This window comes from Semicossyphus pulcher, unplaced genomic scaffold (genome assembly GCF_022749685.1).
Source record: "Semicossyphus pulcher isolate SPU_LCO1_2020_fin unplaced genomic scaffold, fSemPul1.0.p SCAF_18, whole genome shotgun sequence".
NCBI lineage: Eukaryota > Metazoa > Chordata > Actinopteri > Labriformes > Labridae > Semicossyphus > Semicossyphus pulcher.
The window spans coordinates 20894726-20922017 of record NW_027211691.1 but is presented as its reverse complement, the minus strand read 5'-3'; the positions used below and the strand labels follow the sequence as shown (position 1 = coordinate 20922017).

Genomic DNA, 27292 nt, shown 5'->3' with positions numbered 1-27292 from the left:
TCAGCTGGAGTCTGGTACACTTCACCTAAGCTGTGACGTGCCACATTAGCTCTCCCGCCTAAAGGCCTGCTGTAAATCAGTTTCAGCGAGGTGAATTATTAACTGAGCGCGTCTTTTTCTTCCTGCTGATTCAGCCGTTCTCTCCACCCAACCGAGACTTTGCTTTTTCCTTCTTTCTTCCAAAAACTTCATCAACTGCTCAAACGGTTGTCAGTCAGTCCCCTAAATTAAAGTCACACCTAACTTGACTGTCGTTTTCTCCTCGTGTCGGTCCAACGTTTAAGCCCCTTTGAAGCAGTACAGTGCAGATAAGGTGGCTGTTAAAGGGGACGGCCCTGCGCTGCCTCGACAGGACTATTGTGAAAGTGTCGAGGTCTTTGCAGGAATGCAGTGACAGGTCTGGACCTGAACTTCCGCATTTAGCAGGAAGAAGTCAAGAGTCAGAGAGTCAGATGCAATCCGCATCAACACACCCAAATGTGCCTGCATGTGACTGTTTTCTGTTGCTGAGCTTAGTTAAAGAGTAATATTCTGAGGAGGAGCTGGTGTCCATGAAGCGGTTGTATCGAAACTAACCGGTGAAAAAAGGATTTAAACATTTGACAAGGTGAGTTACGTGTCTGTTAAGGTGGATGGTGAACACACCGAGGCTGACTTTGACCATATGAAGCTTTGGTGTTTTCAGTTGATGTGCTGTTAAATTATAGTTCCCTTATATAAACAGGATGAACTTTACATGTATTTTTCCTGATACTGAAAATCTTGAACATTTTGTCAAATTTAGTGATGTGTTTTTATAACGGTACAAAAAAGACAAAACAGCCATTGTCACCTAGATAGTTTTATACGCAAAGGTAAGGGGGGGTAAGCAGTCATTGGGGATACTTCAATATCATGAAAAGGGTGTTAGCTCAATTGTGTTCTTGTTTCCTTTTACTGGGTGGACCGGGCTCTAGTTTCAGGCCGCTGTATGACTCAATAGCCACATAAAACTGATAACATTGTCCTCTGATTTTAAAGCTACAACACTACTCTCAGTTTGTCCTCAAAGTAAGGAGCAGTTTTCACCTTTTTATACGAGATAAAATCACAGAGAAATTGACTATACAAGAGTCCATTAGGAACAGTTGAGAAGGGGTGTTTTCTTTTCTTGGCTGCTGTCGAGGCAGAAAACTTAATGCAAAGTATGTTTAGACGGACCGTCCAGTGAGTCATCTGCAGCGGGGATTCGGTGCATGAAAAGAAAAGGTTGAGGGAGTTTTTCCCTTCATGCAAATATAACCTGTTAATGGAAATGTGACTGTCCATGTTTGACTTCTAAAAAAGCACAAACTTTCTGGTATTGTTTAACGTCAGTCATGAGTCCCTTTTTATGCCTCGCAGTCATATATTTCTGCTGCCGAGGCCTTAATTCGCCTACTTTACACTTGGGTACATCCAGTTCTGTAAACACATCTGCCTCAGAGTAAAAGAAGTAAAGATATTTGATCTGAGTAAGAGAGGGAGTTTCTGTACATCATGGTAAACATGCTGTGCTTCGATTCGACTACTTACAGTCTGGTTTTAATTTTTCCCCCTGAAACTGAAGCATGTGCAGACTGAAACATGTATTAGAGATTTTTCAGGGGGGAACTGTTCTGAAGGAATGCAGAAGCTGCTTGCATGCTATATTTTTGTCTTTTTTGTTCTTTGGATACCAGAAGCACTGTGGTGTGTTTTCTCAATGCATTGTGCGGGTTTGGAAAGGCGCCATAATTCATGCCCGAGTGTTTCCAGTAATATTTTATTATTGCTGACAAATCACATATTTTCAGAGCGGTTTCCGGAAAGAAAATAGAATCGGTGCAAAGAGGCAGAGACATGATGATTGTGTTCCTTCGTGCAGCAGCATCGTCCAAAGTTATGTAAATATGAAACATAAGTGCATCTTTGTTGTAGAGTAAATGCAGTTATTGAAGAGAAATTAAATTATCTCATCACCAGCTCTATCTCACCTCACAGAGGACAATATAGTTGAAATCAGTTTATCCTCCTTGTAGAAAACTGAGCTCACTTTGTGCATCACCATGTTTCTTTCGAATGCCGTTAAGTCAGGCCAAACTGTCTCTTCCAGCTTTCTCCAGTACTTCTGATCAAACTCTTGTTTTTCTTATTTATGAATCTTTGTTTTGGGAATAGCTGGACATGTGGGGAAATCTTTCTGAGGGTTTAATGAGAATATTGACACCACTCGCATGTCTGTCCATTAAATACGAACCAAAAGGTTAGCTTGTTAGCTTAGCAACTAGAAACAGGATAGAAGAAGAAGATATGCTTCGTTAATCCCCAAGGGGAAATTAAATTTTTTCACTCTGTTACTAGAAACATGCTACTTGATAGGAGGGAAATACAGACATGCACAAACAGGACCCTGTGGACACACATTAATGGAGAGTTGTGTGAAGGGACTGCACATAGACGAGCGCCTCGAGCAGTTCAGGATTCAGTGCCTTGCTTAAGGGTTAGAAAATTAGCTGGCACCTCTCCAGACAGCTACCTGTACGAATTTCCATACTTGGTCCGTGGCAAGACTTGAACCGGCAAATCAGTACTTCTGAAGCTCCCTAATTAACAAATTATACCCTATAATTTTATTCTGCTCAAGAACTGAAGGTGGATTTTGTTGCTTTAAACAGATGAGCTGTTTCTCCCTGTTTTCAGTCTGTATGCTAGGCCAAGCTAATCAACTGCTAGCTGTAGCTTCATAGCTGGTAAATCTTCTAATCTAACTCTTGACAAGAAAGCAAATAAGTGTAACTATTCCTTTAAATAAAAATAAATAAATAAAGGCTAACCATAGGCTGGTGATATGTTCATCTGCAAAGAGAAAAGACGGCAAAGACAGCCCTGGAAGCGGTGTCTATGAGGCAGGAGTTAGCTAGGCTATCTTTAGGCTAATGTCGACCATTGAGGTTAGCAAGCTAACTGCCTGTTTTAAAAATAATGTTAGCGAAAGCTGAAAAAGAGACAGTATGATTTTGTAATCAGTGAAAATTATTAATTTTATTATCAGTAAGTTAAAGCAGTTGTTGTTGGTGATACTTGAGGATTGAAGATTGTGTTTAAGCTAGCTAGATGACCTTGAAGGGTGCATTAGGTTTAAAATGTTAGCAAAGCAACACAGTAGGCTACATTAAATTAGCAGCAGAACTATACTTTATGTCGGACGACTGCGTTCCACTGTCAATTATAGACATTACAGTTTAGACGGAAAGAAATAAACAAGTTTCACATCGCGTTATCTCCCATGTATGTCTACTGTAGTCTCTGCTAGCTGTCTTACTGGAAGTGACTGTTGTTAGCGTGATGTTTCGGCCTATACTAACAATAATTCTTATATGGTAGTAATGAAACCAGCACAAGTTTAACACTTTTTTTGTGTTCTTTGTTTTTCATTATACAAAGTCACACCCACAAATAACGTGAAAACAATACTTCCATTTGTTCAATGTTGATGGAGCAACTTCATTTCATCGTTTGACTCCAATCATGTGTTTATCTGTGGAGGAAGTGACTTTAAATTTAGCTTTCTCTTCTGCAAAAGTTTGTTTTTAAGGCCTGGCCAGTTCCCTCACTCTCTGTGACTTGTTGTTTTTGCCCCATTCAGTTAATTAAGTAACACTACATTTTTTCTTGTGTGCCTATAAAAATAAACATCAACCTTTTACAGTGTTTTTTCATTCTGCTTGGTTTGTTAGCGTGCAAAGAGCTGACGTACAGACTGAAATCAGACTGCGGTTTCAGTGAGATGTGTTTTTATAATGTGGTTGTCATAGCAAAATATAAAATGTGACACCACAGGAAGAAGAGAGTCATTAAAATAATTAAGCAGTCGCAATAGTGGAGATATTTTTCAATAACGAGAGCATGTGCTGTTTTTGAGACTGCAATCTATTAACCATCTGTTTTGTTGAGATGTCACATAAGCAAACTATAAACTATCCATGCAAATGATGTTTTCATGTCATTGAAATGTGAATATAGTGTGAGTGAAGAGCGAACAGTAAAGGGTTCAATTTGCAGGTGGCTGTTCGTGTCACCATTTCCGACACCATTTCAACATTGCAAGTTGCAGGGAGTTTACCCGTTACCACTTCCTCCAAGGGGCAAACCATTCGTGCAAAAGGGCGGGGGGTGGGGGGGCCTGCATGCTTCAACTGCTAGAAAGACACATACGTAAACGTCACATGGAAATTATTGCCTGACGCTTTTAGAAAATGTAGTCATTGTTGGAAAAACTTTGCGCAATACCTTCTCAATCAGAGAGGTTTTGCACGTCTTTATGTGTAATTGGAACAAAAGCATCAATGGAATCACAGCTTCTAACACCATGTGTTAGATGTTGGAACAATATTGATCTTTTTTCACATTGAAATTAGAAACACCATGTCACAGTGCTGCATGAACTTTTGCCTGGAACACCATCAGTCACACTTGTCTCCTCCACAGTGTAACAGAGGGCTTTTTTTTGTCTCCTGTGTCCTAGTTTGGTTTTGATTAAATCCAAATGCAAATGTTTTCTTTTGTCTTACTGGATCTAAAAGTTTACTGAACAGACTCCAAACTGTGGTGAATGAAAGCAGAGAGTTACACTGTGTTGGAGATAGTATTTTCATATCTAACGTAGCGCCACAGCTGGAAAGAAAAAAAAGGGAAGTTCAAAGATTTAGTTATGCAAGCAACTCTCCGAGGGCAAGAAAACCAATGAGATGAAGGGGCGGAGCTTTAAGACAGTTTTGGTACACTAAAAGGGAGGCCTATAAAAAACAATGGGTATAAAAGTATGTAGCCACAGTCATAGCCTTATTATTGTTACCATAACTTTAACCACAACAACTTTTTACATTACCTCAGCTATTTCTGATTTCATATATACCCATCTCAAGTCCTACAGAAAAAACGTAACCTTCTATATAACAGCTCGGACTTCTAGTGTTGTTGACCACAGCGCTTCAGTGTACACGGAGGGTTACAGCATTATTAAAGCCACACCAAAGAATCTGGTTGAGGCTAACTATTCTTAGAATTTCAAGATAGCCTAGCTAGCTAGCCCTGCTACTTGGCAAAGTCATTAATGCTAATGCCCAGCATGGACACCATTTATGTGATCCACGTTTTGTTTCAAACTTTATATAAAACATTAAATTATTAATTATAATACAGCAACAAAAACTGGGTTTACCCTTGCTGAAATGGTGAGTCTTAATCTCTATAAAATGTTGACTGGTTTTGACATAACAAGACTCTATAGCCATGCTAGCGGCTCTGTGAGGCACAGTCGTACTTTGAGCTAAATGCTAACATCAGTAGTCACAACAACAATGCTAACATGCTGTTTAGCAGATAGTGTTTACCATGGTCATCTCAGTTTGGCCTGTTAGCATGCTAACATTTGGTAATTGGTAAAAAATGCTACATAAGGTTAATCCTTATTGTTTCAGGTATTTTGTCACAAACCAAATAATTGGACAAATTGGCGCTAAAAGGAAGTCATCAGGATACATCATGGCAGCAAAGTAAAAAATTAAAAAGTATTTTGTAGTTTAAAAATAATATAATATTCACAATAGCCCTTTAGCTGCTAGTGTAGCCTATATACCAGACTTTGCAGTCTCTTGTAGGTCTCGTACCTGTCAGTGTACAAGACTTTCAAGCCAGGGATTGTGGGTTGCCGTCTCTTGAGAGTTCAAGTTCTTTCTGGGGTGAAACTTTTTCTGTAGCAGTCACTGGTATATTGCCGGGGTGCCAGTCAGAGGGTCAGACTGACAAGAATTTAAAAATGTCATTTACCACCAGCCACCCTACAAAGGAGTTGGCAGAACCCCCAACCCCTTTCCCAAATAGAAGTACACAGCAAAATCAACAGCAAGCCAATAAGACGCACAAACACAAAGCAAAAAGCTAGAAGTAGGCCAGTGACACACATTAACAGCCACACAACCACAGGCAGAAGGTGTAACTTTTTCTATTCGCTAATGAGGTCTCTTACATGGTTATGGGGCAAGGCTAACTCAGACTAAGAATATTCTAATCTTACTTTCCACCCGCAGTAGAGCAGCCGAGATCATTAACATGCAGTGTAGCCTCACAGTAGCTGACACTAGTACTGTGGCTGTGTGAACTCCCGCTGACACCTCCTTGCTCTTGGTCAAGTTCCACTGTAAGAAAACATGGACTCTGTTTTGACTGCGCACTCTAGCCCATCATAACATTTACTCGGAGAAATGGGGATTCAAATGATACATATGTGAGCGACAGCATTTGGACATAATTACAGATGGTCTTTCACTGCTATTTTTATACTTTTAAATATTAACCGTTCCATGATGTTAATGTTTCACTCGACGCATCTTTGTCTCGTCTTGCCACAGATAAGGGTTGAAACAAACTTTGAACACGGTCATTACGTAATAGAAGTGCACGATTTCAACACATAATGGTGTGTATTGACAAAGAACTGGTTGCAGAAGTGAGTTGCAGGTCATGGCTTAAAGAAAATGGAAAAAGAAATGGTGTTAGACTTTGTTTGATCAGCGGCAGTGCAGCGCACTAAAACAGGATGTTAGCCGATGCATTCAAAAACAGGTCAGAATATTATCAGATTAGTTATTAGATTGAAACACCTGCAGATGTGACAAAGACTAGTCTACAAAAAAAGTAGATTTGACTTCAGAGAATGCAAACATGAAATAATATTGCACTCTCCAGTTCAACAAGTGCAACAAGGCACAACAAGTTCTGGCGAGAAATGAATGCCTGGAAGTTATGCATACATACTTGTCCTCCTTCAGCCTGAGTTGTTTTGCAAGATTTCATGTGGCCTTGGGGCACGCATTACAGCTGCACGCTGCACTACAGAGTCGAGTAGCAGTGCTGTGTGTTCACCACAAGCTGTGTAACATGCATGTGTATTTAACATGTGCTTTACCGTGATGCATTCACCTCTTCATTCCACACATTCCCACACTGTCATTCATCATGAAGACCATGTCAAATCAATGAAAATTCTTTGTGTCTTTGCAGCACTAATCAATACTAGTCATTGATACAATCAGTTTTACTCACATGGTGAAGCAGTCTACAGTATGGTCTTTGTGTATTTCTCTGTGTCTGACATTTCCGTTGTGGCTTCAACAGATGGACGACATAGACGCCATGTTCAGCGACCTGCTGGGGGAGATGGACCTCCTCACTCAGGTGAGCTCGATCACAACAACGAGAAGAAGAAATATATAATTGATCATATAGTTTATTCTATCACTTCTTCTTCTATCACTTTTGCTTATTATACTTTTTTTGTATGTTATTGTTCTATGTTAAATTTATTACAACTTATTGTTTTGAAGGGAGTATTGCATCTGATTTGTTTGCTACAAAGTCATAAATGAATACCTTACATTAGCTTTAATACTATAATATACAAGCTAATGAAGCTATTTTGCTAAGGATTGAATACATTGTGTTATTCTTGTTAATACTGCCATCATTTTTCAAGCTACTGTATATTTTGTATTACAGCACATTTTGCAGACAGATCTTTTAAAATTTAGTTGCAGGAATAAAAAGAAAAATGCAAACAAAATCAGAAAGAAAGAAAATGTATATTTAAAAAAGGCAAATATAAAGTTAGAAATTGCCAAAAATTTCACTTTCATCAATATATTACATAATTAAATTAAAGTGGTAATCTTAAAGATCTCAGTTTCGTTCTCTCTAGCGGCACCTATGGTGATAAACGGTAATTGTGGGAGCACACTTCCCAGATATCCAGACAGTGTTGCATGTGTGACGTCCACGGTCGGCTCCGGTTGTAACTCTTGATTCTCCTCGCTGACGGTCGCTTTCCTTTTTAGACTGTTTGCCTTCATCTTAGCGTCGAATTTGTTTCTTTTTCTTTGGATTTTCACTTATTTTTGAAGTTGTATCTGTAGACATCGATATTTTCTTTGTTTGTTCAGCCATAGTAGATTACTGTTTACTTGTAACACTTGCGGAGACCGGAAAAGCAGCCGCTTAGCTCCGCCTACCCTCTCTGGCAGACCAACCACTGCTGGCTGATGGAAAACGTGTCGCTAACTGGGCGCCGCTTGTGAAAGCTCCATGTCGCACCAGATACAGATAGTGACTTAACAGACATTTATTTAAATGAAAATCTTTTAGATTATTACTTTTATATATAACTATATTAATTACTTTGCTGACGATATATGCTTTTTGAAAATTCCAGTGTAAAGAACTGTAAAAATATACCTTTTTTAAATGCCATTTTATAGTGTATACATTTCTCTTTGTTTTTGCAGTAACATATCATTTTCTGATTAAAAAACATGATACACATCTATGCAATAGCTCCTGAACACAACCACACATTTTCTCCAGACTGTCCATGGTTTAATCCTCTTACTTTATACCTTAAATAGACTTCTCTTCTTTAGAGACAGATGACAAACTCTCTAAAGCCCACCATCGATCAACCAGACACTCCAGACTGCTCAGCACAACAGACGCAGTGGGGGGAATCACTCTCTGTGGTCATCTAACCACCATAAATTACACTCGCTTCTGGAGGGGAGGTCAAATGGCAAACTCATAAGGCAGCTAGAGATTACACTTTTTTTTCTGAGTGAAAATCCCTGCTGATCACTTTGATGTTGTTTTCAAACCCCCAAGGCATTTTAAATCACTGACATATCGCCTGAGGGGCTTAACATTACACATAGAAGCTGTTAGGTAAAAACAGATTTAAGATTGGACGTGTTAACATTATACTTTCTTACATAATGTTCACGCACTCTCAAGATATTGCATTGATGCTCATATAAACACACTGCATTATTTATTCTTCCCTGCAGAGTCTCGATCAGGAAACAACCCCTCCTGAACCCTTCCCCATCACCAACCAAGAAGTCAACTACTCCATCGGCTTCACAGACCTGAATGGTGACTTAACATTTTCTCTATCATGTGTGCAGAAATATTTAAACGAGCTGGGTGTTGCCTTACTACAACACTGCAGTTGTGCAAGGGCAGGACATGAGGCATGTTTCATCTAGAATATTATCAAGATTACCTGCAGAGTCGCTGATGCAGGAAGGTTGAAAAACAGCATTCAGTTGCTCTGCTGGCTCCTGTTCAAGAGGTGATTTCAGATGAAGATTGAGGGCGCTGTATGTGCTAATTACTCCGGCTGTAATGAGCTGTAAAACAAGCAGGCTAATGTTAAAGCAAGGTTACAGCATCTGTTGTTATTAGCACTCTAAGTGTCCCCTTCCCTGTTGTCTTTTTATACGTTGTGTCATTAAGTACCTCAGGCTTGTCAAATTGGGTTAATGATATACATAGCGTATGTAGCTAGCTCTCTGCTCTGATTTGAGCTGAACCTCAGCATGCTGGTAGGATCACAATGACAAAACTAACATGCTAATATTAAATAGGTACTCCTCACCATCTTAGTTTAGCTAGTTGGCATGCTAACTTGATGTAAATGAACAACCATTTTCTAGTAATTTCTACAACCAAGCTAGCTCTCAGCTCTGCTTTGCGCTAAACATCAGCATGATGGTAGGTAATGTTAAATAGATACTCCTAGTTGGCATGCAAACTAGATGTAACTGAATGACCATTTTCTAGCAAGACAAAGTCTAACACCACGCTAGTAGCTCTTAGCTTTTAGTGAAACATTAGCATACTGATACTCACACACTAAAAATTCTCAGCTCTGCTTTGAGCTAAGCCTCAGCATGCTGGTAGGTTCACAATGACAAAGCTAACATGCTCATGTTCAGTAGGTAGCCTACTCTTCACCATCTTAGTTTAGAATGTTGGCATGCTAACTAGTTGTAACCGAATGACCATTTTCTAGCAAGACTTAAAGTCTAAGACCATGCTATTAGCTCTTAGCAAGGTTTGAGGCTAACATCAGCATGTTAATATGTTTTACAATGACATTGCCAACATGCTACTATTTAGCTGGTAGTGTTCACCATCTTAATTAAGCATGTTAGAAGACTTACGTTTGATAATTAGCACTAAACACAAAGTACAGCTGAGGCTGATGGGGGTGTACTTTGTTTTGGAGTATTGGGCAAATAAATATTTTCATTTGTTTATGTGTTAAAAATGAAGGAATCACTGAAGTTGTTATGATTCATTTGGGGTTAAATCACATTTCACTTGTACTATAAACTGTCAACACCAGGGTAGCGGTAGAGAAAGAGTACCACAGTCAGGACAATTTATCTTATAAGATAAACCATTTTAAAGGGTTTATAAGTTGCAAATAATGGCTCAATAATGGTTATTTAACTGTATACCAATGCTAATGCTAGTGCTAATGCCCAGCCTTACTGACACCACAGCAGGTATTTCTGCAAGAACGTTAATGAGAAATACAGTTAAATAAATAATTTAATTTGGTTATTTCATAATGTAATAAGAACATAAAGACAGGAACTTGTTAAAAATTAAATTGATTAATTTTTAGAGGGAAAGAACAAGCTGTTTTAAAATAGGAAGAAAAGAATGCTCTACGTGACAATGTGGAAAAATGCTGAGAGGTCAACATTTTGAAGGATGACACCTGAAATTGTTAACAGTTTGTAAATACTGGCTTTTATCTACATGCTGTAGCCTGGTCAGTTATTCACAGATATACTTTCTTCTAACACCAGCGTCCCTCCATGAACTGGAAGACAATGACTTGGATGCTCTCATGGCTGACCTGGTGGCCGACATCAGCGCGACGGAAGAGAAACTTGCAGCTCAGATACAAGATCTGAAGGTGCCATCACCGCCCCCATCAGACCTGCCGGCACCACCTAAGGGCCTGAGCACCCAACCTGTCTACTCTCTCGCTTCCCCGACATCACCCGCGAGCAGCACCAGCAGCAATGTTAGCACCCCCGCCTCCTCCTCCGCCTCCCCTTTACCACCTCCTCAGTCTGCAAAGCCTACAATGGTGAGTCAGCCAGTATGTAAGATAAGAGAAGCATTCATGCAAGAACCTTTTAACCTCTCTACTGGGAACTGGTCCAAAATTTAAGAAGTGAAAGTTTTAATTAAGGCTTTCCAAGAAAGAGAGTTGATTTTGGTTGGAGCAGTTTCAAGGAAAATGCTTGATAACACTGAAGAAGTTTACGGGCAGTTTTCAGCTCTTAATATACAATATGCAAAAGCAGGAACATGAGGCAAAAAGAGGCAATAATGTCACAATCTCCATTTCATTGCTGGTTTGTCTCGGTTTACCACGAGACAGAGCTTTCAGAGCCATGCGTGACAAGAGAGTATTACAACAAAAACATCACCAGTTCCCAGCATATGAATTTCTGTTGAGTCCTTTTTGTCTTTCTGGAACTGGGAAGAGTCGTATTGCTCTTACGACAGTTGGAAGTGAGATCATGGCGAAGTAGTTGCCGGATGGAGGCATCTGTTACAGTTACAGAGAAGCAGCCGAGTGTCTGTCTGGAACAGATCAAACACATACAGCCATGAGGCAGGAAAAGAGCAACAGGATCAATACCAAAGGTTGGAGTAGGGGAGGCGAGATGTGGCAGCGGTGGGGGGGCAAAGCCAGACGGGAGCTTATTGCTTTAGCAGGACTTGTTACCTCATCCCTCTGAGGTAAAAACACCAGCTGTGCTGAGGCAGAGAATGTGTCATTGTTAGAGGTGTACAAGTTCTTTAAAGCTGCACCATAGCATTTACAAGCCAAAGAAAAGGTTATCTTATCCAGGCTAATTGAGACTACACTCTCAGAAACAGACATGGACTCACCACAGAAAGCTATTTTCTTCTTCTTCTTTACATTTGGCCTTAAACAATAGTTCAGTATTTGGGGAAACATGCAATGTAGCTATTTTGTTGAGAGTTAGATGAGAAGACTGATACCACTCTTATGTATATACAGTAAGTATGCAGATTAGCATGGCTTAGCATAAAGATTGGAGACACACAGGAAACAGCTAACTTAGCTCTGTCCAAAAGGAACACATCTACTAGCACCTCTTATAAATAGTTTTTAGCCTGCTTCCTGATATGTACAAAAATGACAGGTTGTTTTTTTTTTGAGCAGTGATGTTCCAGACTATTTCTGGTAGCTGAGGCGTCCTGCTGTCTAAGCTAGTCAGCCGCTTAGCAATGCCTCAGTGATGACAAGACTCCATAAGCCTTGGCCAAAAAATTGTCTGGTAGATAACTACCAATTGTTTTTTCCTTGTTACGTTATGAATTAGTGAGTGATAGGCATTTAGGCTGTTTTTTTGTTACCTTTGAACAGAGCCAGGCTAGTTGTTTTCCCTGTTCAGCCTTTCAGCTTAGCTAGGCTAACCCGTTGCTAGCTGTAGAGTCATGTTTAAAGTACAGACCTGAGAATGCTACTGAAATTCTCATGTAGTGCTAGGTAATACACTAACAAATATATTGCCTGAAAAGTTATGATACTATTGTGCAGTGGACTTACATCAAAGAGCAATTTATGGTTAACATTCTCTTAACAGGGGCTGCACAGTGGTTAGCGCTGGTGCCTCCCGGTTTGGACGAAGTGGACCTTTCTTTGTGGAGCGTGCATGCATGGGTTCACTCCGGGTACTCCAGCTTCCTCCCACAGTCCAAATACATGCTTGTTAGACTAATTGGTGACTCTAAATTGCCCATAGGTGTGAGTGTGAGCGTGAAAGGTTGTCTGTCTCTATGTGTCGCTCCAGCGCCCCAGAACAGGATCAGCTGCATAGATAATGGATGGATGGATTCTCCTAACAAAGTATTTAGTTGTTGCTTAAACAAAATGTCAATATGAAAGCATATGTTGGTCCTATACTAGGTCATAACTAATGTCAGATGAACATCTGTTTGTGGTTATATTTCAAATGTCTCACAGCACATTATTATCTGTCCTATTTAGGAGGAAATCGAGGCGCAGATGAAAGCAGACAAAATCAAGCTGGCTCTCGAGAAGCTCAAGGAAGCTAAAGTGAAAAAGGTAAGACGGCCAAACATTTAAGTGTACTCCTCTGATCTTACATCCTCTGGCAACGGTAAACTTTAAAGACATTGTGAATTACAACTGTATGGACATCACGGTAAAAGACGTAATGTTGAAACATAGTATGGCTCCTTCTTTTCTTTTGGAAGAGCCATCAATCACAGTAATGGATGGCTACTTTCATCCTGCCAGCATCCTGCAGGACGGTATGGTTTCCTCTCTGGGCGATGTGTGGACACTATCTCATCTTCAAAGCAGTCAAGGAAAGCACTGACATGTGGTCTTGCATGCAAAGATTCACATCAGGATTTGCAATTGTTCCACAAAACCACACTAGATTATGCCAATTACAAAACGTACATGGGTGTGACTGCACTAATAGGCTGATTCCTGGTTAAGATAGTGGTTTGAAATCATTTAAAATGTGTAGGGTAGCAGTGAAAAACAGAGGAAACAAAGACCACTGGCCACTTTCACAGGAACATCTGTCTCTTGGTTGTTAGAGGCAGGAAAGCAAGGTGTAATCTCCGTGGTTTCAGCCGATCCATCTGTGGTCAGAGGCCCTCAGGTTTCAGATAAACCCACTGGTTCCGGATCATGCGTTCGACATGGATCATGTATTTTGTAGAAGTGCTGCAAGAGGAAACATAATTTGATATCCAGTGACATTTCATTCAACCACACACCGAACCCATATTGTTTTCAAGGGACGGCGGAGACATGTGATCTAACACTTTAAATCCCCTCGATAACATCTCTGAAACCCACATTTTTATGACACAAGGCGAGCGTCTGGCTGACCTCGGCTCTGTGAATCTCCTCAGCGAACCCAAAGTTGGATTTGTTTCAGATGAGAGGAAGTGTGAAGCCATATGAGCCTGCGAGGAAAGCACTGCTCTGCTCCGGAGCAAAATTAATCTCAGCCATCTTGGGAGAAACGGAGGTGCTAAGACTGCAAAAAGAGTCAAATACAACAAGGAAGGAGTTATTAAAAAGCCAAAGATGTTCAACAGAACGGAGAGGCAGAGTCGCTGATGCTTCAACTTTTCTAACTAGCATCAGGAAACAGAAACAACCATTAACTTTGGAAAGCCTGTAATTAAACTGGCAAATAAACAAGCTGCATGTGCTGCGAGGCTGGATTTGATGTCTCACTTCAGAGACACCTGCTGCTGTCAGCAACATGTTCTGACTACAATCTGCCGGGCAGATGACACAGGAAGCCACATGTTAGAACCACAAACACTACAATAAATATTTTGACGTTACAGACATACCATATGTATTACATTGAAGGTTTATGTCCACTAAATATGAAGCTACAGCCCGGAGACTGTTAGCGTCTAACGTGGGAAATAGCTAGTCTGACTTTGAAGCTCACTAAATTACATGTTATATCAGATTTGTAGTTTTAAGGTGGTTATGTTTTAGTCTTTATTTTGCAAAGCTAGGCTAACTGGCTCCTAGCTTGAATCTTATTTACTGTACAGACATGAGGATGGTATCCATCTAACTAATATTTGTCTCATTGGTTGAAATCAGATTTTTTTTTGGTCTTCTATTAGTAGAATAAATCCAGAGAAGTAAAACAAAGTTGAATTTTTCTCGCAGTTGGTGGTGAAGGTGCTGCTGAACGACGGCAGCTCAAAGACCCTGATGGTGGACGAGAGGCAGAATGTCAGGGAGGTTCTGGACAACCTGTTTGAGAAGACTCACTGTGACTGCAACGTGGACTGGAGCCTGTGTGAGACCAACTTTGAACTGCAACTTGGTGAGTTGCTGCAATATAGCAATTTATATGTTGTAGCCAAGCATGTTTGCCTTCATCAGAGCGTTTCTTTGGATTTTCACTTATTTTTGAAGTTGTATCTGCAGTCATCGATCTTTTCTTTGTTTGTTCAGCCATAGTAGATTACTGTTTACTCGCTACGCCCACCCTCTCTGGCAGACCAACCACTGCTGGGTGATGGAAAACGCATCACTAACTGGGCGCCGCTTCCTTTCAATCAAAACATCTAAACACAACAACAGAAAAGACAGAGCCACATAAAGTTGTGCGTCATCTGCATAGCTATGAATAGTAATGCAATTCCCCCTGATGACACCACCATGGAGATTATAAACAACTGAACCCTTAATGTCCGTACACACCCTGATTGCTTAACTGTGTGTGTTGTCACTTGTTGAGATAGCATCGTACTTGTTCAGTCTGAGGTAATTTCATGAGTAATTTGCTCTTTCAACACCTTGTGACAGGATAAGTATTTACAGGGGAATATTAAATATGATTAAGGGCATTTGCAGCAGGAGTTTGGAATATTTGGAATAATTGGAAAGGTACTGGAAACAGCAACAACACTTCAGTGCAGACAGACCACCAGCTATAGGTGCGAGCTAGGCTGCAAATACATCAACACAAACAGAGAAACACAGCAGTGGTAATGAACACTGCCACTTTAATAACATAAGCCTTTAGTAATAAAAAGTGTCCACTAAACACACACACACACACACGCACACACACTGTCCAGGGTGGGATATTTCATTCAGGTCCAGATGATGGACGGTGTTTTTATTGGCACGATGGCGGCCACACTGCAGCGAGCTCACAATGAAACACTGATCATACTCCTATCAATCTCTCTCTATCCCTCTCTCTCTCTCTGTCTCACCCACACACACACACGCTCACACATACAGTGTAGACAGGTGGGTTTAATTTACTGTATCGGACACTGTCAGTCATCCTCCCTGTCATGTGAAATAGAAGCCTTATGATCTCAATCCTCCGTCTGAGCCGCCCGTGCTATATTTACTTCAGCTGCAGGACTTCTCCATTCGCTGCTCGTTACCACCTGTTTTCTCTCTTTTTTAACAACTTCATCAGATTGTTATCGAGATCAGTCATATTTCTACAGAACCGATCTCATGCACACGGAGTCATTTCACTCCCCTGACACTGTTTCGATGAGGTGCTGGTGGTAAAGTCATTAACCTCTGCAGGCAAGTCAATATTATTTTGCTTGAAAAATTATATTCAAGTAATTTTATATGCAGCAAAGAAGCCGCTAAACTCTAAATTAAAGGATAAGCCTGGAATTATTCCAGGTTTTTCTTATTTTCAACAAACTTAAATGGCCAACCTAAGAATGTAAATCTCATAAAGATAATGTTTTTTATTATAAAGTAATTTCCTTCAACAGCTGCGCACTGTAGTTTACAAGAACCATAACTCAAACAGGAGTAAGTAGTGCATTTTGATGGGGACTATTTTCAGCAGCGGGATAATACACATTAGACTTAGCAGCAGAGAGAACTCACAATTATCTACAGAGCCCAGCGTCACTGTAATTAAGGAACATGTCGGTCTGTGCAATGATGTGTTATTTATAGTTTTTGCACAACAATAGAGCTCTGCCTCTCTAAAGGAATAACAGGTTACACAGATACACTGAAACAATATAGGGTTTACATGAAGGTAATTGTAATAACAAGTACTTCATAGGTAATGAGGCCCTTATAATTATTATAGGATGCTTATAAAGTGTTAATAACAGTTTATTGTTAGATTATATGACATTTATAAGCACTTATAAAATGTTTAAGAACAGTTTTTAGCCTAAAAATGTTAATAAAAGCCTCATGAGTTTCTTATAGTTGTTAATAATAGTATTACACAGTAATTTATTGAGATTAAGTCACTTTTTTCAGATTCATATGTAACTTATTATGCATTCATTAGCCCTTAAATATCACAATTTTCAAAAGGCATCTATGCCTTAAATTCTTGTAACAAAATCCTAAGAATTAAGTGTTATAAAATATAGAGGATTATCACTCTCATCCTTTAATTATATCCTGCAAATACCGTACTTTGTGAGAGAAAACATTCAGCGTTACTTTTGTGGATAATAGAGGTGGGAATCGCAGGGTTACTCACGATACGATACGATATGATACGGGGCCCATGGCAACAATAAATCACGAGTCAGCGATTCTACATTAATTGACATATTGTAAGACAGTCATGTAATGATACATAACTTCTTCTTGGGCCGATTCATTTCCGTTGACAACCACAAGGAGTCATGAAGTAGTGATGCGGTGTTCTGTTCTGTTTAGAGCACCATATATTTGTAAATTAAAATATTGATATTAAGTGCCAGCCTATCGATTATTGTATTGCACGAGTCAGGACGACGATATATTGCTGTATGTATATTTTGTCCCACCCTTAGTGGATAAGTAGCAATGCTAAGAAATGCAACAAACTTAATCCAGTAACTCAAAGACACAACAGTTATACGTAGAGGCCTGACTTTGTGATAGGTACCTTTTATGCTAACTGTAGATAGACTTTGCAAGAGGAATCCTCTGGAGTTAAAATATGCTGCTTGCTTAAAACAAATGAGGAAATGAGTGTTTCCTTGGTCAACAGTTTATTTTTAACCAAATGATTGCCCGCATTTAAAATAGCTGTCAGACACGACTATTTAAAGAAGGTAATCTTCTGATGTTCAGGTCATGTGACTCAGGAGTTGACAAGTTCTGGTGTCATCAATGACTAAGTGGACAATGTGACACTTTAACAATGGAAACTGTTGGAGTGGGTTTATTTTTAAATGCCAGTAAAACCCCCTCAAACCAGCTACTTTACGTTTTTTTCTCGACCTTAAGTCTTTATCAACAAAAAGTCGAGGCCTTGAAAATGCCCACAGAGCTTTAACAGCAACACCGTGTTCAAACAAACCCTCACTGTTTAATGCACCCATGTGCTCACCATGCGCACCGCTGAAACGCACCATGTGGTTAATGCACTTCAAAGGGGTTCTTACTCCTAATAGCTCGCTCCAGCAGCAAAGTCACACCATCCGTTTAATGACGGTAAGAGTCAAACTATTGACTGGAACCCCGGCTGCAATTTATTTAATGCCTACCTCTGAATCGCCTGCTGTCCTGTAATAGGGGAGCAGGGCTAAACTACAGTCTGATGCCTGGTGAATGATGGAGATCTGTTGCTCTGGGGCGGGGAAGAGGAGGAGGTGGAGAAGTGGCCTGAATGTGTTTTAGAGGTAAATGGGGAAGCTGTATTTTTTTGAGCCCTTCCTCAATTTTATCCGAAATAGACAACCGTACGGCTAGACACATGTTTGTGACAGATGAAACTACTGCACATGTGCAAAGCATTTGTTCTGACGTGGTATGTAAAGAGTAAAGACTGGTGTAGGTTCTGGTTTAAATTATAATGTTGATTTTGAATCTAAAGCCAGCGTATTGTCGTTAGTGCGTTTGGTAGGACAGTAAGTATATTTATTAAACTTCAATAGTGGTTTCTGTTGTTAATGATCAGATTAAATGGGAAAAAAAATCACATGACTAAGGCCAAAGTTTGGAAATGTTGTGATCATCAAAACTATAGTGGCATGGAGCAAGTGTGCAGGCTTGTTTTCCATTGATGCTGCTGTTTTGATTGCCCAGCACCAACATGATGTGTGATAACTGCCCTCCTTCAAGGTAAAAGTTTAACACAATTTCTTAAGACTGTCCTCCCCAGGAAAAGGAAACCATTGGATGTTTTTTACAGCTTGAAATGTGCTGTGTTATCATTGTTTGAACAAGTAACTGCTTGTCATCGCTCAGAAGCAAAAGCAGAACTAAAGTGTGACGTGGACCGGAGACTTGAGTTCCCTACAATGAACCAAACTGTGTTAGTTGTCTAAACTTGCAGGGATTTTGGCACAACTTCACCTACTTTAATGGTACATGGAGAAAGCAGAAAAAGACACCTGGACTCACAAAAACACACCTAGATAGTCGTTATGTTCACCGGGATTGCCTCACTTCTCAACATGAGAAAACAATGCCATTGTTGGCGTTGTTTTAGTCAGTCCACCGCTCTGGTTCAGACGGACATACTTCAAAAACTATTAGACGTAATGTCTTAAAATCGGGTTCAGACGTTAATAGTCCTGAGACGATAACGCCCTATACCTTTGGTGATCACATGATTTGTAATCTGGGGCCACCAATACCTACAAGATACTCCTAAAACAAATGGCCAAATATGCTAGCAATAGCATCTTAAGTTAAGTAGCTTAAATGACCATGTATAACAAACTGAGCCATCCTGCTGATACATGCTAGCATAACAGCTCAGTATCTTTTGGTGTCTGAAGGGGACGGTACACCCTAATCGATGTTGACACAACCTACATGTTATTGTAAAGTTTTAGTATCTACTTAATAATAATAAAGATTGTATTAACATTTATTCATTACTTAAACAGAGTTTAGGAAGGGCTTTGATCGAGTAAAAACAGGATATTCAGAGGGCAATTTAACAACATAAACCCGACAAATAAGGCTCACCATAAGGTAGATAAAATGACACAAAAAGATGAAGGAAAGCTACTTAAAAAAAAGATGCTATAACCACATAATATTAAGCTAATTTTGGCTTAAAGTAGATGCTCTGAATACTAACAGTGTGCCTACGTCTTGGTTTGCTCTTCCTTTAACAGAACGGACGTTTGAAGACCACGAGAACCTCGTGGAGCCTCTGTTAGCGTGGATGAGGGACAGCGAGAACAAAGTCCACTTTCAGGAGCGGAGAGAAAAGAACGAGGTGTTCAAAAACCCACAGGTTGGTCCCCGTATTGCACACGCACCTGTAAATCTCTATATATCTTAAATCAGAGGTGATGTGCGTGTGACGCCTCAGAAGTCCAACACTGGCCGGTTCATTATTCTTGGCTTTAGTTTGTGTGATCCAGCTCCACAGCTGAGCGACATCTGGCTGTTTTCACTGTTGAATTGTTGTGTGACTTATGGGATGTCTTTCCTCCATGCAGGATGACCTCTTACATTTATGTCCTCACTGTAATATATCAGACAAAACAGCTTCAGGCGAAAGACATCAAGATCTTGGCATGTTTGTTGATATAATGGGAGCCCTTTATAATCTCACAGTGTTTAATGGATTCGGTCTGTTGGCAGAGACAAACAGCCAGGTTGGAAAAACCGGTGACATATTCTCCTTTTTAAAGTTTTCCGTCATGTCTTCCAAATCCCCCGACAAACAACAGATCTGTTTTACACAGTACGTCCACATCAATTTACAGTTTTTACTTTGACAAGCGCTACCAATATAAAACTCCCCTTCAGGCTTTCACTCAACACAGTGACAACAAAGCACGGGACGCTGATATGAAAGCAAACTAGCCCAGACATAAAGGGACGAAGAGTAAAGTTTGAGGCTATTTGAAAACTGATTATGAATAATGTATTCCTTCTTGTAGCAAGCCAATGTTTTATCCTAAAATTCAGTTTGTTGAAATTGGACATGAAAAAAAAGGACAAATTTATTCTTTATCGTTGCTTCTGAGGCTGCGAGACTTTTAATATACATAAACTATGAGTCAGCAGCTATGCAGCCGCTCTGGGACTTCCTGTACTTATCAGACATAGCGCCACTTTGAGAAAAATGCCAGAGTGAGCATGATGACATGTTCAAAACAAATGTGACGTTAGGTATGACTAATCTTTACCATGTTAACAGTATTAGTTTGGTAGTTAGCATGCTAACATTTGCTACTTAGCGCTAATGGTGATGTCATAAGTTCTGCTGTTTTTGTTAGAGCACTTTGCCTCTGGGAGAAGCCACTGTCAGTCAAAGCTGGTGTTCTCTGTAATCGATAGAAGCAATAATACTGAAATTGGCGGCATAACTGTGGAGAAAGTTGTACAAACAGTTTGTGGTTTCCCCCATTCTATATTCCTACAACACCCAGGGTGCATTGCACCCCTCCCTCTGAAAGGACGGGCCAGTGAGAGACGCTGGAGTGAAATACTTCCGTTTTCGCTGCAGGCAACGGCTCAGAGCGGTATAGAAGACGAGAATAGGCGGGTGTCCTAGATTGAGGAAATGTAGCAAGCTCCCTGGCCTCCGCCAGATGACACGTTTTGCGTATTCTGGAGTAGGTTTTTACAGGGCCCATTGGAGAACCATTTTATTCTAGTTCTGTGTTAATTGTTCTGCACCAAAATCACCAAAACAAATATCTTGTAGTTACCATAGTAGAACGATAGGACAGAGGTTGAACATTGGTGAACTGGCCCTTTAAGGTCAATTTCAAAGTCAAAGGATTGATCCCCTGGGAACCATTAATGTCAAGCTAACATTAGCATCCCCGGAGCTACAATGCTAGCATGACTAAAAACACCAAGATGTCTGCAGTCTGTTGTACTGTTTTCATTAATGCAACTTCCTTTTTCTTGCAGAACTTCTATCTATGGAAGAAGGATAAAAAAGCTCTCAGTGAAATAAAAGACAAAGACAAGGAGTTACTAGTACAGGTAAATAAAGTCATATTCACACAGCCCATAAGTGAAGTTCACCCAGTGGGAGCTCGTCTCAGTGACCCCCCCTCTCTTTCATCCCCGCCTCACCTCTGCAGGAGAACTTCTGCGGGACTTCTACCATCGTGCCTGATCTCGAGGCCGTGCTGCACCTCAAAGAAGACGGCAAGAAGTCCTGGAAGCAGCGGCTCTTCCAGCTGAGAGCCTCAGGAATTTATTACGTGCCCAAAGGGAAGACAAAGGTCAGAGGTCAAAAGGGGGGACTATAAACACACATCCAACAGTTAATACTCAAGTCTGGGACACAATCAGTGTCTAATCAAGCATTTATAAAGATAGTTTTGCAATATCAACAGAGACATTACGAACTACAAAGTCCTAGCTTTTAGTCTTGGTGCTTTATGAAACTCATTCTTGTTTCATGCAACGCTAAAGCGCTCCTTTTCTGCTGGATATCTACAGTATATTCACTTAATGTATATTTTAGATCTCTTGGAAGCTCCTACTTCCTTACATACAATTCATACAGGACATTATTGCCCTACAATTAAACTGGCAAAAGAAGCAACAAAACACAACCTCAAAAAGACACTACCGATCATCTTGTAATATATTCCCTTTTTTTCTTTACAGTCATCCCGTGACCTCGTCTGCTTCGTCCAGTTTGACAATGTAAATGTCTACTATGGCAAAGACTTCAAGAGCAAATACAAAGCCCCTACTGACTTCTGCTTTGTTCTGAAGGTAAGCTATCCTTAGACGCGTTAGCCTTAAAGCTGCACACCCTTTTACTTCGAAATAGACCAACAGAGTAGCTGCAACTTCCCCAAACATTCACACCAACACTTACAAAGCACATATCACACAATATCATGCACAATAAGAGAGATATCAGGGCACATTGTGTGGGGGTTTCTGAGTATACGGTTAGCTCAACAGCTGCTCGTTGTTCTGGAAATGTGAAATGCAATAAATAGTTTAATTTAAAGAAGTGAGAGAAGACTGTTTTATCAAATTTAGCTGAAAGTGGTGAGAAATAAAGGACTTAATAAGCAGTTCCTCATATTTATTTTACTGTAAAAGCATTTATTGAAAGAGAACTTTCAAACTGAGAATATTAACATTGATAGGAAGTTCCTACAGAACTCATTTAAGATCAAGAAATGCTGACGGGTGCGGAAAAAGGCGAGGATTTTATGGGTTGGTGGTCACTCTCAAAGGGATGTGAAAGTCTGCGTTGTGTCTTTCTTTTCCCCTATCTGGTCTGGGAAATTCAAGAATCAGCACATACCTTTAGACTAGCTGTGAAAGATGAAAACAAAAAGAGCTTATAGCGGCAGAGAAAGTGAATTACCCACCTGGGAAAGTCCTCAAGGTTTACGCTGAAGGAAAGACTATGGCGGCCCGAGGGGGAGAAAAATGCAAGCTTTTACATGGTCTCTGTTGTGTGCTTTGTTCTTCTTAAATGCTGATTCAATTGTGGGAGATAGTATAAAGAATATATGATAATAACAGGAACTGTTTTTAGCTGCCTCGGTGTTCCATCAGGGCGTGTTTGACACATTAGCGCTGTGGTGTTTGCAGGCGGCCAAAAACTGCAGCTATTTAAGGACGAGAGCGAATCTGTTTAGCTTCATTTGTAGCTGTTTCATATTCAGAGGAGCTGCCTGAGGTGATCGCTAATAACATCCTCATTATGTACAACTGATGTCATGATATTATGTGGAAATAAACTTCTCTTCAGGGGGAACTATTTACTGTGTTTAGGCAATGCTTTCACGCAGCAAACAGTTTTCAAACCAGCACAACAGACGCTTATTGGCACACAGACCAGTATCAGAAATATTTCTAAATTACACTCATTACAGGACATACTCAACTGTACACACGAGTCTCCTGCTTCCTAATATACTTGTTCCTGTTCAGAAATGCTTACTGGACAACTCCAAACAACAGGAATTGAGAATAGAACATCGTTATAACTCGTGTTGCTCATTAACGCTTTGATTCTGGACTCACTGCGCCCCCTTGTGGTGGCTTGTGACACCTTTAAAGGTGAACTGATTTACCTCATCAAAGTCTGTTACTGGTTGTTATTGAATGCACTTCGGCAAAGAGGTTGTGTAAAAAGATCTGTAGGGACGTTACTTGGGTCAGAAGAATACATATTTAAAAATTTAAAAAAAGAAAGGGTTTGTGCCATAAATTAGTGAGGTTGCCACGGTGAAGTTACTCACTTTCACAGGCTTTCTCGCTCAGCTTCCCCTCAGAGTTGGTAGAGGGAGATGAGATAAGATGAGATAGATTTACTTTATTAATCCCGAAGGAAATTATAGTGCCAGATTGCTCCAAAAATACAGTACAAAATTAAACTATTACAAAAAACAACTCAAATATAAGTGAAAAAATAAAGTGCATGGCGCCTGAAAGAAAAATAATATTACAATAATTATCTACGAAAGAAGACAGGAAGTAATGGTGGCAGTTAAAATGACAGTAGTATTGACAGTTATTATGTAGTAAGAACTTCTGTTGCACAAGATTAGTGAGTCAGTTAGTAGAACTCAAAGCCCTCGCACTTAACAGGCAGGGCCTGACTTAGGGAGCGTCAGTAAATTATCCTTAAATGGACCTAAAACTTATGTTTTTATTTTACCTCCATGACTTGGCTCAAAAAAATGAGGATTAAAAAATACAACTTAATTGGGTACATGTTGACCACTATTTTTAAATGCTTAAGTGTTTTTCATTTATTTTCTATACATTTTTCTATAAAGAATAAGGGCTTGTTTTGCTAATAGCTTCAAGGTCATGTGACCTAATGGCTTAAAGTTAATAAGAGAAATTAATACTAAAGTGGACAAATAGGACACACCTCTTTATGTTAGATTTTTTTGCTTTTTCTATTTTATATAAATTTCTAATGAAAACAAAAAAATGTCTCTTAAAAAATATAAATATAAAATATTAGCAGCAATAAAATCCAATATAATGAGGTGTTTCCTATTCATCAAAGTGAGTATTTACATAAATAGCAAAACAAATATATATGACCTAATTTTTTTTCTCTTTTTTGGGGGGGAAATTCAGTGAAAGTTACTCTGCAATTCATGTCATCGACTGCATTCGTAAACAGGAAGCTGTTAAAGAAAACATGTTAAAGTTGTTCAACATAAGCCTGTGGACAGGGATCTTAAAGAACTACTTTATGAGGGGGGAAAGACCTTAAGTATTATTTTACTAACCTGCTCTGTTCACACTGTGGATTTGTCTCTTCAGCATCCTCAGATCCAAAAAGAGTCTCAGTACATCAAGTACATGTGCTGTGATGATGCTCGGACCATGCACCTTTGGGTCACAGGAATACGGATCGCAAAGGTAAATTTAATCTGCCCTGCATTTCATAACAACAAAACCATTTGAAATAAAACTCACGCTCTGTTGTGTGTTTCTCGCACTTGCAGTACGGTGCAACGCTGTATGAAAACTTTAAAACAGCAGAGAAGAAGGCAGCCGTCAGCGCCGTGTGGACGAACCGCAGCACTCCATCCAGCTCCAATTCATCAACGCCCTCACCCACCATCAGAGGTAGCACGACACCTGTGACTTTTTCCTCGACATTAAACAGTCCAAGTGTGATTATATTGGCACAAATCTTTTCTCGTTCAGTATGTTCACTCAGCTTTCTCTTTCTCTACTAGCTAAATCACCAAGCCAGGCCAACGGTCACGCTCCCAAGCCCCAACCTGGACCTGTTTCTCAGGTACAAAACTCACTTATTGTTAAAGTTACTCAAAAGGTTCATACTGCAATTTCATAAAGTTGAGGGACTAACGAGCAACAGATTAACAAAAGAATGGGCAAAATAAAGGAAGAGGCTTGATCCTACATTTCCCACAATGCCACAAATAGCATCATTTCAGTATAGGCAAGTATGTAGAAAAGAAATGTCAATATATCTGTATAATCATGTGATATTCTGTCGTCTCAGGACTTTGGAAATGTCCCGCCTCCTCCTTCTCCACCTCTGCCCCCACCAATGGCCGAGATCCTCCCGCCACCACCTCCAGACCCCGTCCTCCCTCCTCCACCTCCGCCTTTGGCTGCCAAAGGTTCCCTGAAAAAACCCAAACTTCCCCAGCGTCACCTGCCGACCAACTTCCCTCCACCTCCGTCCGCAATGGACGACCTCCCTCCTCCCCCGCTGCTCCCGCCTAACGAAGACTCCTCAGAGGCCCCGCCGGACTTCCTCCCGCCTCCTCCTCCTGCCGCAGGCTTTGGTTCACTGCCACCTCCTCCACTGCCTTTTAACTCCCTACCACCACCTCCTCCTGCAGCTTGTTTCGGAGGTATGAACCAGGCTCTGCCTCCTCCACCTCCTGATCCAGGGTTTTTACCTCCGCCTCCACCCCAGCCAGTGTTCACAGGAGCCGGAGCACCTCCACCACCTCCTCCTCCTCCGCCGCCTCCGCCTGCTGCTGCTGCCCTTAGAGCACCTGTGCGGCCGGCCGGCTCGGTGAGGAAGATACCTCCTGCTCCGCCAAAGAGGACTACACCAACGCAAGGAGGCGGAGGAGGCGGAGGGGGTGGGGACCTCATGTCAGAACTCATGATGGCCATGAACAAGAAGCGAGGTGGTACTTAACCTGAGCGAGGAATTTGTGGATCTATATATTTCAAACTGCGCCCGCACAAACTAACTCCATCAGCTGTGACTTGATCTCAGAGAAAAGTCTCCAACATGAAGTCAGTGGAGATCAATTCAGACGTCATCTCCTGATCCATCATTTTGTAACTGCTTTTCCCCAAGACAAAACTGCACGAATCAAGTGAAAGGTGTTTATTTGAAAAAGAGTTAAAGTAAAAATGTACAGTGTTTAACACATGAGACTGTTATAATTTGCCCTAAGAATAAGGATTTATCTGTTTATGCATCAAAACTTTTGTGAATAAGACTTTTAATACATTTTCTTTCATCTAAAAAGTGGGCTGCATCTTTTATACCGGTGCAGCCAATATACCAGTTTAAAATGCAGAGAGAGGTATTTTACTGTGTTACGGTATGTTACTCAGACGATGGTGCAATAAGCTAGCTAAAGTTTAAAGGTCGTTAAGTGGTGACGTCACACCTCCGCATTAAACTCTTTCCGGGTCCAAGCCGCTACAACGTCTCGTATTTACAATACGACGCAGGCGAGGAAAACACAAAACAGTGCGATAACTTGATTGTTGATTGATCATTGCAGCCGCCACCCTCACAACAATCGACATTACCGTAGGCTGCCAGCTACCGCTGATTGCTACAGCACCGGTAGCTAGCAGGATTGCAAACTCGACATGGCGAAAACAGATGGTAGGCTGTAATTTGTGTGTGTTTTAAATGTGTTGTAAATGGAAATAACCTTTTCCCCTCTGGGATACCCCCGAAAACAGACCCCCAAAAATGCGCCTTACATTCCGGATTTTATTCTTTTTTATGACATGAAAACTAAAATGTTGTCGTCGTTCTTCAAAGAGAAAGTTTAACAGGATTGTACATATTGTGAAATGTCTGCTTGGAGGGCTGTAAATACTAAAACACTCAACAGTTACTCACAGTTTAAGAAAGGTATTGTCGATTTCAAATTGTCTCTGAAATAAAAATTCTTAAATAAATCTGTGAAATTCTTTGTGGCATACATAATGCATGAACTGAAAGTATCTTCTTACTTGACTGAGTTACTGGGTTTTCGTCCTGTCACAACCTGCTGTTTAAAAACACGACACGTCTGTCTGAAATCAACAGTCTCCCTAGAAAACATCTCATAGTCAGTGAAAAAATCACTGAACCTACTTTCAATTTCTTTGCTTTGATGTTGGCATAAGACAATATGAACCATAGACTGTATAAAAAGATGGACGACATGACACCTCCCT

General features: G+C 40.4%; 1 protein-coding gene across 1 annotated transcript; it reads left to right on the top strand.

The window, feature by feature from the left end:
- Window positions 1-438: 438 nt before the first annotated feature.
- apbb1ip (amyloid beta (A4) precursor protein-binding, family B, member 1 interacting protein) lies at window positions 439-27037 on the top strand. Its single transcript, XM_069667921.1, has 14 exons — window positions 439-607; window positions 7177-7236; window positions 8892-8979; window positions 10710-10996; window positions 12938-13015; window positions 14630-14789; window positions 19540-19661; window positions 21299-21373; window positions 21475-21618; window positions 22010-22120; window positions 24656-24754; window positions 24841-24964; window positions 25078-25139; window positions 25368-27037. The coding sequence occupies exons 2-14, from the start codon at window positions 7177-7179 to the stop codon at window positions 26019-26021; spliced, it is 2064 nt and encodes a 687-aa protein (XP_069524022.1). The 5' UTR covers window positions 439-607; the 3' UTR covers window positions 26022-27037.
- Window positions 27038-27292: the final 255 nt, after the last annotated feature.

What these genes read in the sequence shown, in the direction of transcription:
- apbb1ip (XM_069667921.1), top strand. Translation starts at nt 7,177, where the DNA reads ATGGACGACATAGACGCCATGTTCAGCGACCTGCTGGGGGAGATGGAC. An exon ending in AGGAAGCTAAAGTGAAAAAG is followed by an intron (nt 13,016 to 14,629) that starts GTAAGACGGCCA and finishes TTTTTCTCGCAG; the next exon opens with TTGGTGGTGAAGGTGCTGCT. An exon ending in ACTTCTGCTTTGTTCTGAAG is followed by an intron (nt 22,121 to 24,655) that starts GTAAGCTATCCT and finishes TTGTCTCTTCAG; the next exon opens with CATCCTCAGATCCAAAAAGA.